The 15,577-nt window shown below is 51.6% G+C and overlaps 1 protein-coding gene across 3 annotated transcripts in view; it reads left to right on the top strand.

Annotated features, from left to right (window-relative positions):
• Positions 1 to 358: 358 nt before the first annotated feature.
• The window catches only part of epha4l (eph receptor A4, like), a 37,917-nt gene continuing 22,698 nt past the window's right edge, over positions 359 to 15,577 (top strand). For 2 of the 3 annotated variants that reach the window (XM_057049543.1, XM_057049544.1), the window contains exons 1-3: positions 359 to 662; positions 1,841 to 1,908; positions 3,169 to 3,832. In XM_057049543.1, coding sequence (XP_056905523.1) covers positions 575 to 662; positions 1,841 to 1,908; positions 3,169 to 3,832 — 820 coding nt within the window. In that variant the 5' untranslated portion in view covers positions 359 to 574. Of the gene's footprint in view, positions 663 to 937; positions 962 to 1,840; positions 1,909 to 3,168; positions 3,833 to 15,577 lie in introns of those variants that run through there. The other variant, XM_057049545.1, reaches the window with a different exon arrangement.

Raw genomic sequence — 15,577 nt, 5'->3', positions numbered from 1 at the left:
GCGTGTTTAGCACCGGTTTTCCGTTTGCATTCTGATGTTTACATCCCATTTAAATCCCGGGAGCTGCCGCAGACTTCACCTGGCTCACAAACGCGCGAGCACAAACTCCGACTGGAATCTTCGGAATCTCCCCCAGCTGTGTTTTTCTTGTGTTTTAATCGATGAGTCGTTTACGCTGTTTCCCGTTTTCTGCACCTGCCTGGCGGCCTGGGACAACACCAGTTCGCACCTCATCCCCAAACCCCACAGCAGAATAGCCCTTAACATATGAGACCTTGCCTGGGGTGCGTGGGGCAGGGTTTTAATGATTACCCCCCCGCCTTTACCCCCTGTTTCCTATATGGATTGACGGGTTGAGCGTCAGAGCGCACAGACCCGCCTCCAGGCCGCGGTGCGCTCGCTGCGTCCTTCTGCCCCGAACGCTTCAAATCCATATTCCTCTACTAGGAGAGAGAGAGAGGGAGGGAGAGAGGGAGACACACACACGGAGGTAGAGAGAGCGCGCAAGAACTGGGAAAAGAGCAGCGAGAGCAGAATCGGAAAGAAGACGGGAATATCGACACAAACTGCACTCATGGCTGGGATTTGGTTCGCGGCAACTTTTCTTCTTTGTGGGATTTCTACGTTTGTCTCGTCGGCCCGGATATACCCTCCAAATGAAGGTAAGGTTGTTGGAGAAAAGAAGTGCCCTGGACTTCAGACTTCATCCACAGTACACCTCCGTGTGCGTCCGCGCCGCGGACCCTCAATCCGCGGCCCCTTTAGCCGCGCAGGCACCGAGAGTTTCTTCATTGGAACAGATTGTCACGTTGAGATTTTTGGTTTTTGGGGGTGGGGGGGCTATTTAGACACATTTGGAAATGGTGAAACGGGTGTCCGACTGCGCACCAGCAGCCTCGGTGTTCCGATGTTAGCTGCCCAAACCCTGGAGCAGATCTTCGAGCTCCGAAACGGATTTGAGGTCAGACCTCGAAAAAAAAGTCTTGAACGCGCAGCGACTGTAAAACAATTTTCGACTTTTACGTCTCGAATTCGATTTACGGGCTACGGGAGTACTCAGACAGCTCTTTATTAATCCGATTGAGAATTTCTCACCGTGATTGCTCCGGCAGCGCAGGGCAATAACGGAAGAAAACTCTGGGAATGAAACGAAAACCGATCGAGAAAGAGAAATTTACGCATCGATCTTTGCGCCGCAACAGCTTGGAAAATGCTGCGGGACTTGTCTTCACGGGCTCTCGGGAAGCAGTTTTCAATTTTGAAGGATTAGTTCCCAGGGACGATGCAAATAAACGAATCGATTTGTTAAAAATCGACATTCCGATTAAATTTACCAGCTTTAATTCCGTCATTCTCGTCTCGGATTCATCAAGACTGAAGGTTTATTATAATACCCACAACCAAAGCATACATTTACACAATAGCATTATTAATTATATAATCGATTTTGTATTTCTGCCATACCAAATATGAAATAACCCCATAAAGCTTTACTCCGTAAACTCATATTTACGTCAAACCTGAAGTAAAACATCGGTCGAACATTAAGATTGTTGATCTGTTTGGGGCCGAATTCACTCCCGTGTTTTCAATGATCGTTGTGAAAATGTGCACGTTATTATTATTAAAAAAAAAAAAAAATTATTTTATCATCCGAAAATTGGGGATTGTGGATACGAGACGGCCGGGAAATCTTCCCCGTTGACGCGTCCTTTCATTTAGTCCAAGTTTGATGTGAACATTTGGATTCCTCTGAGACTTGGTGCTCGTCAGGCTGATTAAACGGTGCACGCCAGTCTCAGACTGCACGCTCACCTTTTCCCCCATTTCTGTTTTGCAGTCACGTTACTGGACTCCAGATCCGTGCAGGGGGAGCTGGGATGGGTCGCCAGTCCCACAGAAGGAGGGGTGAGTGCTCTAAAAGAAGCGTCCCCTTGTTGAGACGCATGGTCTCCTATTGAGCAGAAATGGAGAGATAATATCCATTATTGGCAGGAGCTCCGCAGCGCCCTGCCAGATAGATACACAGGCCTCTTTGATACCGTTCTTTCCTGTTGGCCTCTTTATGAGAGTTTGTGTTGTTGATTTATGGTATAATCCATGCTGCGTGAGGATATGAGGCTAAGTGGAGCCATGAGTTTCAGGACCCAGAGATAAATTTGAATTTAGCACTATATTGTGTCCCTCCAGACCTCCCTCCGGGGCCCCACGGGGGTCTCCGAATCCACTCTGAGAACCACGGGCCTATAGGCTTCCCCCTCACCTCCAGCCCCTCGCTCTCCTTCTCCCTAACCGCTCTGTAATAGTCAGACGCGGAGGCCGATACTCCAGCGGGCGTCAGGTTTCCTGAATAGACGGTGGATTGAATCGGTCTTTGTGGAGAAACTTTATATCCCTTTCCACCATTGAGTGGAAGAGAGGAACTTGGCAGCTGAGTGAGGGTCCTCTGAAACGGGCGAATAAAGGGGAAAGTGCAGAGGGCTTCAGCTCGCCGCAGGAGGACTGGATCTGGCTCCAAAGCTCCAGGGAACGGTGCGATCCTCCATCTAATTGGGATATCTAGAGTGGCTGCGATATGGAACAGAATAGGGCAGCAGTTGGGCGAGAACCCGAGCCTCTGCTGTCTGAAGAAATAACTTTTCCCATTTATCCGCCATCACCTTTAGACGTTTACGGATGATGACGTCAGCATTTTTGATGTTAGCATCTCTTTCGTCTTTGATCGGCGGAGGTCAGAGTCTGTCTGCTCTGGTTCTGACCCCAGATCAGTCAGATATACATGAAACCTGCGGGGAAAACACGCGTTTGCGGGTGTTCGGTGAACGGGGGCGCGCCATCGTATGTAAAACAAACACCCCTCCGAGTGGCGCTGGATAACGTAATCCCCCCCCCACTGTGAGCTAATGCCAGCAGCACGGAGTGTGTGTGTGTCGGTCTGCTGCTCTCCTGCGTGCACGCTGATGTAAAGCAGGCGCACGTTAGATCACGACCGCTGGTTCTGATGCCTCCTGTATTCTTTAGGTGTGTTTCAATCCACCCTAAAGGAACCGGCCTTTTCCAGAACTCCCTCTGATGTTCTTGGGCCCGGTTCGGCGTTCTGTTCTTAGACTAAACCAACAACCTTGGAGGTCGGGAGTGTGTCATAATGCCTGAGTGTTCTCTCTGCAGTGGGAGGAAGTGAGTATCATGGACGAGAAGAACATTCCCATCCGGACCTACCAGGTGTGCAACGTCATGGAGCTGAACCAGAACAACTGGCTCCGCACCGACTGGATCCCCCGGGGCGGCGCCCAGCGCGTCTACATCGAGATCAAGTTCACCCTGCGAGACTGCAACAGCCTGCCGGGCGTCATGGGAACGTGCAAGGAGACCTTCAACCTTTACTACTACGAGTCCAACAACGACAAGGAGCGCTACATCCGGGAGAACCAGTTCGGCAAGATCGACACCATCGCCGCGGACCAGAGCTTCACCCAGGTGGACATCGGGGATCGCATCATGAAGCTGAACACGGAGGTCCGAGACGTGGGCGCCCTGACCCGGAAGGGCTTTTATTTGGCCTTCCAGGACGTCGGAGCGTGCATCGCACTGGTGTCCGTCCGCGTCTTCTACAAGAAATGTCCGTTGGCCGTGCGGAACTTGGCCCAGTTTCCCGACACCATCACCGGGGCCGACACCTCCTCGCTGGTGGAGGTCCGCGGCTCCTGCGTGGATAATTCAGAGGAGAAGGAGGTGCCCAAGATGTACTGCGGCGCCGACGGCGAGTGGCTGGTGCCCATTGGGAATTGCCTGTGCAATCCTGGATACGAGGAGCGCAATTCCGAATGCCAAGGTAAAGAGTTTATTTTCCCGCTCGTCCTTCAGGCTCTAAACTATTGTCCCCCCCCCCCCCCTCCCCCCATTCCCTCAGCTCACACTGTTGGGTGTCTTTTTGTCTCACTCCCCCGCTCACCACACTCGCCTGGTTGGGCGATAGAGGCAATGATGACTGTAAATGGGATAATTAGTGAGCCCACTGGGAGGGATTGTGGAAAAGGATGCGCCCTGGGAGAACTGGGGGCACTGGGAGGCGATAGTAGAACTGGTTACTGGGCCTTTCGCCCGCCTCCTCCTTCAGTTCTGATGAAGAGCAAAGCTGGGGGAAAGAGATAGACAGCTTAAGAGGAAGGAAGAGAAGGCATTTATTATTCCGAGCAGGTATGAGATGAGCAAAATTCCACAGCTGAGTGATTGGGGTGGAAGGGTGCTATTTGGTAGGGGGGGGAATGGTGCTTCATATGCCATTATCCTCATCCCGGCTCAATCGGATTCCACACCCAAGATGTTCGATGAGGTTTTTAAGGTCGTTGGGGATTTTCATCTTGGAAATTCAGACGAAGAGCTTCCGACATGTTGATGAATTCCGAGAAGTCCACCCATCACTTCAGGATGTTACGAGGAGCAACGTTTTTAATCCAATTTAAGCTAATTGAATTAGCCTGCTTTATTGCTGACAGTGGATGCTAATTTATGGCGAGTTGAGTGTTATGGATAGCATCCAGTTGTGCTCCACAGCTGCTCCGAGGATCACGTGCCGGGTTCTCCGGGCCGAGGCGATGCCAACCCTGCCGGTAACGCGTGTTGATGTACGACCCGCCACCCACCGGTGTCACACACAGCCCGCTCAGCGAGGGGTCAGAGGCTGGGCAGGGGTGATTAACGGGGGGCGGGGCAGGACTACTACCCCTCTCTTAATTTATGAGTGGGAAACGGTGATGTCATTTAGCGTAGCTCCTTATCTGTAAGATCTGCACCCGCTCCGAAGATGGGACAAAGGATTTGATTTGATATGACTAATGCGGTATCGTTCGCCGGCCTCGGAGCTGGCGCTGATATCTTTCCATCCCGTCCGATTCACATCTGGCAGCATCTGCGTTAGCGGTTTCAAGCTTACCTTGTTTACATGTAGCTTTGATTTCACTCCACAAGCGAGTTAGCTGCAGCGGTTCTGACAGGGAGAAGCTGCCCGTGGTGTGGGGCAGCTCCAGAAAGGGTTAATGGACGCTGGTGACTGCTAACAAGCTAGCTGGTTAGCGTTCTGTTATGAAACAGCTATTTTCAGGAGGCAGTTGGTCAACATGTTATTATCTGGTAATAAAACCTTTAATGAGACAGGTTTGAAACCCTAAATTTGCTCTGAAATCTCCTCTTTGTGTTGGACTCCGGCCCGATTGTGTGTGAAAGTGTTTGCATACTTGTGCGTCTGCGCTTATCTTGTGTTCGTGTGGGGTTACGGGGGCACCTTGGCCCCCGGTTCCCAGCGCCAGGATGAATGGGTTCTCCTCCATCATTGTTTGGGGCAGCAGTGGAGCCGGCAGAGCTCGGCGATGTCTGAGGGGAAAACTTTTACAGAGGGGGGGGGCTGGCGGGGCATGTTGGAGTTGTATCCCCCCCCCCCCCCCCCCCCCCCCCCCCCTCGGCAGGGGTCAAGGGTCAGCCACTTCTGCATCCATCTTTCTGCTGCGTCTGTCAGGGTTGTGGATCTAGGATTGATTAAGATGTCAGGATTTTGACAGCTGCGGGGGGGGGGTGTGTGTATGTGGAGGTGTCTGGGGGGGGCACCCAGGGCCGGGCCCATATGGGGGGGGGGGGCCCTGATCTAAGACGAGGGGACTTTGTCTGTTTGCACTTGGGATCCCTTTCCCTGTTAACCACCTCCCCCCATACGCTGAGCTTAGAGGAGGTGGGGGTCACAGGGGGTAGTCTCGCTCCTCATCTGGTGAGGGGGTTCCTGCTGTTGGGGGGGGGGGGGGAGATTAGCGAGTGCTACGTAGGTCATTATGGAGACGTGAAAGTGCCTCTGCAGCGCCGTAACGACGGTTCTTGTGCTTCCTAGCAGGGCAGCACATTTAGTACTAGCTGGGGGGGGGGGGGGGGGGTGGTGGGGTGGTGGGGTGGTGGTGGTGGTGGGGGGGGGGGGGTGTAAACAGACGTAGGTTCATCAGGTGGAAAATAGGGAGCAACACTGCAGGACATTCTGCTGTCTCTGTGCATCTGTGTCAGTGTGCATCAGTGTGACGTCAGGCGCCCTGATCTCACCTGAGACCCCCCCACCCCCTTTACCCCCCCCCCCCCCCCCCCAACACTCCTCCATGCACTTCTCCGCCGTGCTGAAATCTCTTATTCATGCCGGATTAAGAGGTTTTCGGGGATGAACTTCCTCTCCTCTTTGTGTGCGCGTCTATCTGCCTTTTCCATTTTCTCCTCTCCTCTGTTGACAGTGTTAAATATGCGCTTGGGAGTATCGTTTTTAAATTCACCACGTAATTCTATTTAGCCCTCAGGTCCCTGAAGGTTTTTAAATACGCAGACCCCCCCCCCCCCCACACACACACCACACACACCCCCCTCCGCCTCTGACTCTGCATACATACAAATGGGGCATTTGCATCTTCCCGGTCCGCTCGCTCGCTGTCCCGCCTTTGTCATCCGTCTCCTCAACACATTTCGGTTTTCCTCTCGTTTCCACGTTTCTCTCGGCTGGTGTCACCCACAGATCCCCCCCCCCCCCCACCACACACACACACACCCCTCCGCCTCTGACTCTGCATACATACAAATGGGGCATTTGCATCTTCCCGGTCCGCTCGCTCGCTGTCCCGCCTTTGTCATCCGTCTCCTCAACACATTTCGGTTTTCCTCTCGTTTCCACGTTTCTCTCGGCTGGTGTCACCCACAGATCCCCCCCCCCCCCCCACACACACACACAACACACCTCTCCAGTGGCCACAGTGTGTGTCAGCTCTCTCACAGTAGCGGCAGGAAGTGGGCTGAACGACCAGATCACCTTTTCTGTCTGGAGGCGGCGTGTCGAACATCACCGGATACAATTGTTCCCACAAGATGCACGTGCACTGTGTGAGCGTGCACGGATCTCTCCAGCAATAATCTGAAGACTACACAGTCATAAATATGTATAATAAACGCTCCCTGGCGCCCCCGGAGAGCTTCGCTTTGTGTCACTGAAGACAACAGATATGAAAACAGACTAAACGCTTCAGTCCTCCACCTCCGACTTTTCCTGCAGATATAATTGCTTCTGGCATTTTTTATTTTTTATTAACATTTTCTGTGTTTCCAAATGGAGAAACGTCCCCTCAGCGCCCCCCCCTCCCCCCCTTGGTGGTGCACCGGGGGGACGTAATTCAGCCATCATTAGCCGAGGTGCTGAAATGTTTTCCTGCCCGGACGGCCGTCCGCTCCCTCTGTTTGTTCCTCTTGCACTTCTCGACACTCATCGCCTCCCTCGGTTCCTCCTCTCGCCGCTCAGGGCAGGAAGTCGATGGAGCGTGACGCGGGCTGGACGCCTGTCGGGTTTTAGTTGCAGCGGCCTCAGTGCAGCGCCTGTCACTGACACTGATACCCACCTTTAGGAGGGTTGAAACGCTTCCATAAGGTGCATAAAAGAGGGGATTTTTGGCATGAAAAACTGCTGCAACGACTAATTATATATATTCTAATTATATTATATTCTAATTATATTATATTATATTATAATTATATTATATTCTACCGGTAATTATGATCACACACTTGAAACCAATCAGAAAGCAGATGAAAAAAAAAATTTTCCAAAAGAAACTTCATGTAATAAAAGACAGAAAAAACTTGAAAACCAGACTATTGTAAAGTGACTTTGAAGTAAATAAATCCAAATATATAGAAATAAAAAGCCCACACATTGAATTTCCTTGAGATTAAAGACCCATCTCAAACACTCAACTGATAAAATAAATAACCTTTATATATATATATATATATATATAATATATATATATATATATATATATAATATATATATATATATATAGAGAGAGAGAGAGAGAGAGAGAGAGAGAGAGAGAGTTCAATGTCATTTAAATGATGTAATTTAGAATAAAATGCCTGTTTTATTATTTATTATGTTATATTAGTGCAAATCCTTTGCTGTACATTACAGCTAAATAAATAATTTTTTTCCCTGACGTGTCAGCTTTTAACGAGCTAAGGGAGCACATCGTATTTGTGATCTGATAATCTAATGTAAAAAAAGTCCCTGAGGACATGCTAGCTAAACAATACAACGCAGATTAGCGCTGATTTTGAATAAACAGTGCTCTATCATTAGGCAGAGTGGGGTAAGAACATGAGAGATCTCTCTCCTCTTTTTAAAACGCATCCTCTCTTTGAAGCCCGTGATGGGAAGAGGGAGCGATTAAAGCAGTCAGCAAGCAAATTAGCATGTCAAAAGAGGCTGAATCAATACCCCAGCGCTCTACCGACACAACCCTGCAGTCCTTTCACCCCCTCTGCTGTCACCAGCCCCCTGCCCCCCCTCTCCTCCCACTGTTCCCCATCTTCTCCCTCCATTTTTCCTGTATTCATGCACACTCGTCCTCTTCCTCTCCTGCCCTTCTCTCTAAATCCATCGCCCCCCCCCCGCCATCCCCTACACAGATGCTTAGGAAAAGAAATCCAGAGCGAAGAGGAAGAGGACGGCAATCAAAGGTGTTTGACTGAAAGAGAGGAGGCCTCTGACGACGTCTTTGTGCTGATGGGGGGCGAGAACAACCTTCTCCTGCCAATCAGGGAGGAGATGGAGACGAGGAGGTCGAGGGGGGAAAGACAAAAAACTGGTGGGGAAGTAAAGTGGAAGGAGATTTGGTTCCCTGCACGGAAATACCTCTGATGTGGAGCGTGTGTGTGCGTGTGTGTGTGTCCAAACTATCTCCTATATTTACTGTGCATCTGCTGCAGCAGGCGTATCGCGTGCTGCATCGTAAACCTCCATTAACGTTCCGATCGCGTCGCGCCATCCGAGCCGGGAGACAAAGCCGGCCGGCGGCTCCTTAGATGGGCCGCCGCCTCGCCCTCAGCACGCCACAATGGGAGGCTGATTACAAACACCTTGGTTTTTTTGTTTTTTTTATCTTTCTCTTTCTGGTTCTGCTCCTGATTTCTATCTTCACGCCTCCACGCAGCCTTGTGATAGGTGCTTCCCCCCCCACCATTACTCACTGAGGGCAGGGTCCAAACAAAGGCCGCTCGGTGGCAATCAGTCAGGGGTTATGACAAAAAGCGTTTCAATAAAGGGCCGCCCTGAAATCTGATGTGAGTGGACACAGCGCCCATTTTAATGAGCCCAGATTCCCCTTTGCTAATCTCCCCGGAGGAGGAAATAGCACACGGACTCTTTCTCCCAGCTGAGACGCACACGGGCGCTTGGAAAGTGTGATTTTCTTTACTTTAAATATAGAATATGGGCGGGATGTTGCAAGGACGCGGCGAAACGGGCGCATCTTGGCTGTTCCCGTTCATCATCCGCCGGCAACGACGGATGAGTTTGGAGCGCTTCCAGAGCCGGAACGGCTCCAGAACCGTCTCCCGGATGACTCATTTCCATCAGAGATGCACAGTTGCATTAGAAAATAGCGGCAGAGTGAAAGGTGAAGTCCCACACACACAAAAATAAATGGCAGCAGTCAACCGCGGCCGCCATCTGCATTTGAGTAACTTTCATTCTCAGTGTTTAATTCGGTCTCGAGTGCTTCTAATGGCCAGTCTGAAAATACACCCGGGGCTTTAAAAGAGAATCCGGGTGAATTGTGACTTAATCCCGCAACTGTGACACGCTTCCACATTTGTTACTTGCTTTGGGGCTTGTGGGAGTTTTGCTATTTAGACCACAAACCCACTGAAAGGCCTCAGTGTGAACCCAGGCTGCCATTAAATTACAGATTGGGTTTTAAATGATGCCCTGTCCGGGAAAAGATCCTCAAGGAAATCAAGGCAAATGGTACTTACGTTAAAGTCAGAGCGAGCATAGTTTGATGTCAGACTGTATGCTAAGCTAGCAGCCGTCCGCTCCCATATTTAGCTTGAGATGTAACAGTTGCATTAATTTGACTGAAGAGGAACCTGCTGCAGACAGACAAACGTGCCCCCGTCTCTGGTTTTAGGGCAGAAAAACTCATGTAGCAGATTTGAAGAAAAAAAACATGTGTATTCGGTATCAAACGCACCGTGGGGGTCGCCTCTGAGGTGTAACGTCTCCGTGGGGGAGCTGAAATGCAATTTGGGGATCTGGAGGTCTCGCAGCATCGAGGATCTGATGGCAGATCTGTAGCCGAAGGCGGCGGTGCGTCCATACTAGGGCACGTCTCTGGAATTAGAAACCTTGATCCTCCTGATCCGCAGCAAGCTGTCAAATACGGGGACGGGTGGGGAAGAAAGAGGGGGTTGAGCCCCTTGAAGGCTCACACCAAAGAGGAACGTGAGGGCAAGAGAAGAAGAGGGAGGACTTCTAATGTAGCGATGGAGAGATACAGAAGCCACCCAGAGGAGAAGTGGGCGGAACATCGAGCAGAGCGTGACAGAAGAGGTGATTTAGGGAGGAGGATTCTGAGGAGTGGGGCCGGTAAACAGCTGGAGATGTGAGATGCTGTGGGGGGGGCTCGGGTCCGACAAGACTCACGCGGTGATGTCATGACCTCGTGTGTGTCCTGGCGTCTGCGCCCGTCTGCAGGTGCTGCCAGGAGCCGGGCATCGGGCCTGCTGGGGCACGAGCCAAGATAAGAAAGATAAGACAAAGGACAGGAAGTAGACATACAATAAAGGAATACAAAACAGCCCAGACACCAGAATCTGCCCCCCCCCCCCCAGTCATGCCCACACGTCTACTTTACAGCTCGCCGGGGCATTAATCTCGCCCGCTTTTGTTTCCCTCCTACCATCGCCCGTGCGTCTGTCCTCACTTTAAAACTAAAGGCCAAAATGTTACACATTAGCGGAGTAACCTTGTCTAAGCCACCGCCATTAACCTCCAGCTCTGGTTACCCCCCCCTACCCCACCCCCCCCCCCGTGTGCTGCAAGGCCAGGTTCAACGAGCCCAGAGGTTAGACGGGGCAACATTTACACCCGCCGCCAGAGTTTGTGGTCGCACATGTGCCCGTAAGCTAGGAATGCTCAGACACATGTGAGAAAATACCAGTGGAGCGGGAGCAGCAGCTGTGATGCCGGTTCGAGCGGAAAGGAAAGTGGTCTGGGGAAAGTGGGCGGGGACTCAGAGGTCAAAGGTCAGAGGCAGTCACGTCCGAGCCCAGCAGACCGTTAGCAGCCCGACACGAGCTGTTGAAGAGTTAGTGACCCAGGAGAGGTTTTTTTTTTTAAATGTACCTTGACGTTTGTGCGTGAGCACGTGCACACGCGCGCACTGGTGCGCCCTCATGGACACACAAACTCACGCACAATAGAAGGTGGCCCCAGACAGGCTGTCGTCTGGGTGCTGCAAGTAGATTACCTACACAAACAACCTAAAAATACCCTCCTTTTCACTCATGATTTGCCCCCCCCCAGACACACACACACACACACACGCGCGCACACGCGCACACACGCGTGCACACACACTTGTCAACGATCGAGCTGCTTATGAGACACCAACGAGGTTGGTAAACCAGCCCCAGAGACCACAGACAAATAGATAATTAAAGTTTTCATGATGCAGAGCAGTTAAGTGTTGACATGTGTGTTTGTGGATTTGTGTGAGGTGTGAGTTGAAGACAGATGTGTGTGTGTGTGTGTGTGTGTGTGTGTGTGTGTGTGTGGCACATTGTCTTTTAAAGTGAAAATATGTGGACACTGGGACTGAGACAGTCTTCAGGTACCTGAAATTATTCAGCTGCCCACATTTGTGTACGTGCCCTGTTGTGTATTGGAGGCTGATTAATAAGACTAAAGGGCAACATGGGGGTGGGGGGCGGGGGCAGGGATTGTTTGGGGGGGTATAATTGTTTACAAAGTTTGATAAGAGCCCCTTGTTTGAGGGGGCTTCCTCATTGCTTCCTCTTCCTCTTTACCTATTCTTGGAGTTTGGGTATGTTCTCCTCACACCTCCTCCCTTTTCCTGCAGCATTCGCCCCCCCGCATTAGCATGCACCCTCCACCTGCTACCACACACACACACACACACACACACACACACACACACGCACACACCTCTTATGGGCTGAAATACAGCTCCTTTCATTGTAAACAATGTCAGGAAAGAACGTAGGGTACACTATCAGGTACACTATCATGGGCACGCTCACTCACTCACACACACACACACCACACACACACACACGCACACGCACACACCTCTTATGGGCTGAAATACAGCTCCTTTCATTGTAAACAATGTCAGGAAAGAACGTAGGGTACACTATCAGGTACACTATCATGGGCACGCTCACTCACTCACACACACACACACACACACACACACACACACACCCACCCACACACACACACACACGGGCTCAGGGGCCTCCTGAGACACTAGGGAAATTCAACCAAGACAATACCTGGACTGACTTTGTTTACCGCCGGTCGTCCTTGCCGTACTCGTGTCCCCGCTCGCCGTCTGTACTGTACACAAACCCGGCAGCAGCTGTGCGTCTGTGCATCGGCGCAGCACCGAGAGTGTTTCAGGGGCCTCTGTGCATCCCTGAGGGTGCGCATGTGTAAATATCTGTTGTTATTTGTTATTTGTTGCGGGTTAACCTTCGCCTAGCTTCCATGTCTCAGATGCGAGACGTTAGCAGCGTCCGTCCAGCAGTTCCATCAAGCAAAGATGCGTCTCGGCTCTTTTCGGACACATTTATGGGTCTAGTGAGGTTTTAAGGGAGGCGTCGGGTCCATTCTGGAGTGCTTGGGTGGAATACTAAATACTTTAGATGTGGTGATATAACTATTGTTTTAATATTCCTTTATAAGGCCGAAGGAATTAGCCTGGAAGTGGAGCCTACGTGTCAGTAAGAACATAAAGACCTCAGTCCTCAGGAAATCTTTAGAACAATGTTTCATTTTTAGTTACGCAATCCAAAATGTGATAATATAGGTGGTGCCGCCAGCGTCATGGTCCCCAGCCAGGTACCGAAGCAGGAAACTCCGTTCCTTCCAATATCCATGAGAACCCTCCACGGTCTGAGTCCGGCGCTGCTCATTAAAAACCCAGACTTAAGGCGACGTTTGGTGACTTTTTAATTAGGACACAAGTGTCACAGGTGGCTCTTGTATGATGGTCTGCACTGCTGACTCGACATAAACCGGCGACCTCCTGCTGCTGGCCCAGGCCCGGGTCAGGCCGCCGTTAGCCTCGCCGGGTCCTGCTGCGCTGCTTCCTCACTGCCGATAAAGATGTCGACTCGGATCTTGTGAGGCGACTGCTTCTGGTTCTGTGTCGTGAGGGGCGCTACCTTCCGCGGGCGAACTTTCCCCTCCTGGTCAAGGTCAAGATGTGTGAAGAGCTCGCGTCATCAATCACGGTGATCGGCTCCGGTGGCCGTGTGTCCCTCATCCATCATTCTGATGGGCTTCGCTGTCCATGTGGCCGCGTGTCGCCATCAGAGCCGGAGGTGATTAATTACCGCGGTGACAGAATTAATGAGTTAACCTGCTCCGCTGTCCTGCTGTTCCACCGACAGATGCTGGCGGTCAGCAACTAGTTAGCGCGGTTAAGGCGCCGCTGCCTCGGGTGCAGGTGCGTGCACGTCTGAAACATGAATGGATGGTATCCAAGAACAGAGACGGCTCCTCAAGGTGCGGGAGCAGAGACCCCCTTCGCCCTCCGGCCCTGGAAACCGACCAGTGGGGTTTTTTGAAGAGCGCCATTGTGAGGACGCCCGCGACGGCTCCTCTCGCCGTCTGTTATGACTAAAAGGTTTCATCGCTCCACGAGAACAAAGCGCCGCCATGAAAGGGGAGAAACGCCGTCGTTTGCTGGGATTGTTATCAGCAGAGGCTGCGCTGCTGCCCGGCCTGCTTGAGTTATTGGGTTTGGCTGTTGCTGCCGCTTCTGGGGGGACGATTGTTGCGTAAAAAACCGATACTTCATAAAAAGAAACACTTTTCGTCCCTGGTGTGTTTGAGTCCTTGGTGTGAAACTGAGGAAGAAGTCGCCGATGACTGTTGAAGATGGCGATGACTGTTGAAAGGCTAGCTTGGAGGTCGGCCCCGCTCAGACGTAGCTGGTGTGCAGCCGCAGACGTCCCCTTTTCGTTTCGCCTCACGTGGCGCGACTGGTTCATCCCGCCGAATCGCCACCGCTCGGACAAAACTACTCATTAACTTCCTCCGCCCGCAGCCCCCCCGGTCGTCCGTACGTGCTTTAGCTCGGAGACAACGGGGAGGGGGCGGGGCCAAAGTCTGACAAAGGAGGGAAAGGACTAAAGCAGGATTGAATGAGTGAAAGAGCAGCTCGGGGAGAAAAGGGGGAAGAATGCAGTGTCCTGGTCTATGAGGATTCCATTTTTTTGCCTTTCTAGAATAGAACAGTAAGTCACCAGTCTCTTTGTCTGCTTTTGATCTCTTAGCTAAGGGATTTGGCACCTGACAAACCCCTTTCGGTTTGAAAGGAAGCCTGCAGAGAGAAAACCAAGCTAAGCTGGAAGGAGAGCTGCAGTGGGAGTTTGGGGGGGGGGGGTCCATGTAGTGAGAATGGGAGCAGTGGGAAGGGAGACGGGGCAAGAAAGATGGTGTGGAAAAATCCTGAAAGTTGTCTGAGAAGATATGTGGCGGGCTTCTCCTCTCGGGCCCCGTAAAACTCGATACATGTGTGCTCGTTTGGTAATGCCTGGCGCAGGCAGCCGTCCATCCAACAAGTCTTCAGGGAGCTTCCTCTCTGGAATCTCTTTCTTGGACCACCCACTACTGCAGTCTATTCCTATTCACACAAACAAGTGCACACACACACACACACACACACACACACACACACACACACACACACACACACACACACACACACCTAATTGAAAGCAAATTCTGCAGCTTAACCTGGACGTCGGCTCCTCTCCTCCCATTGGCTCGTCCTCTCTGCAGGACAGACGCAGCTGTAAACAAGTCTCATAGCTTCCTCCAAAACACCGCTTTAATTAAAAAATAAAGTCCTGCCCGAGCGTGCACGGCGCAGCATCTTTGAGGAGCAACCCGGCCTCGGACAGCTGAATAATTGATGAGCGAGGACCCGATCGAGCGTTCCCGTTCCGAGGTAGCCCGCTCGCTCGTCTTTAAAGACGCTCGGACCCAACGGCCGTGAAGCAGAGCACTCAATTAACTCTCCCTCCGGCTTTTAGCAGAGGGCATCTTCTCAAACAACGGGGTGACCCCGCAATCAACTCTGGAGTCTTTCCTGGTCAGCGCACATGCACAAACCCTCAGCCAGCGCTGTGTTTCTGCACCTGAAGCGGTCACAACCTTTAAAACAATGGCCGGTGACCCCGGCGGTCTCATAGTAACGAGGCTGGGGTGAAGATAGAGAGATAACGTAGTCTCCCCACTAATCCCTGCTCTTTTGTCAGAAACGAAGCGTCGGCTTCACGCGCCCCTTCAGCCTACAATCAAAGGGATCCATAGCTTAGCATTAGCGAGTGAAGCTCTGATTGACTGAGCGGGAGCAAAGAATGTCTCAGCAGGGAGCAGCTAGCCTGGCTCAGTTAGCTAATCCAGGTACCAGAGAGGAGTGTTGGCGGTCCACCTCCGAGATGGTCTTCCCAGTGTTTTATGGAGCGCGTG

The sequence above is a fragment of the Takifugu flavidus genome, chromosome 12, assembly GCF_003711565.1.
Source record: "Takifugu flavidus isolate HTHZ2018 chromosome 12, ASM371156v2, whole genome shotgun sequence".
NCBI classification, from domain to species: Eukaryota; Metazoa; Chordata; class Actinopteri; order Tetraodontiformes; family Tetraodontidae; genus Takifugu; species Takifugu flavidus.
This window is presented reverse-complemented; position numbering and strand designations above follow the sequence as displayed.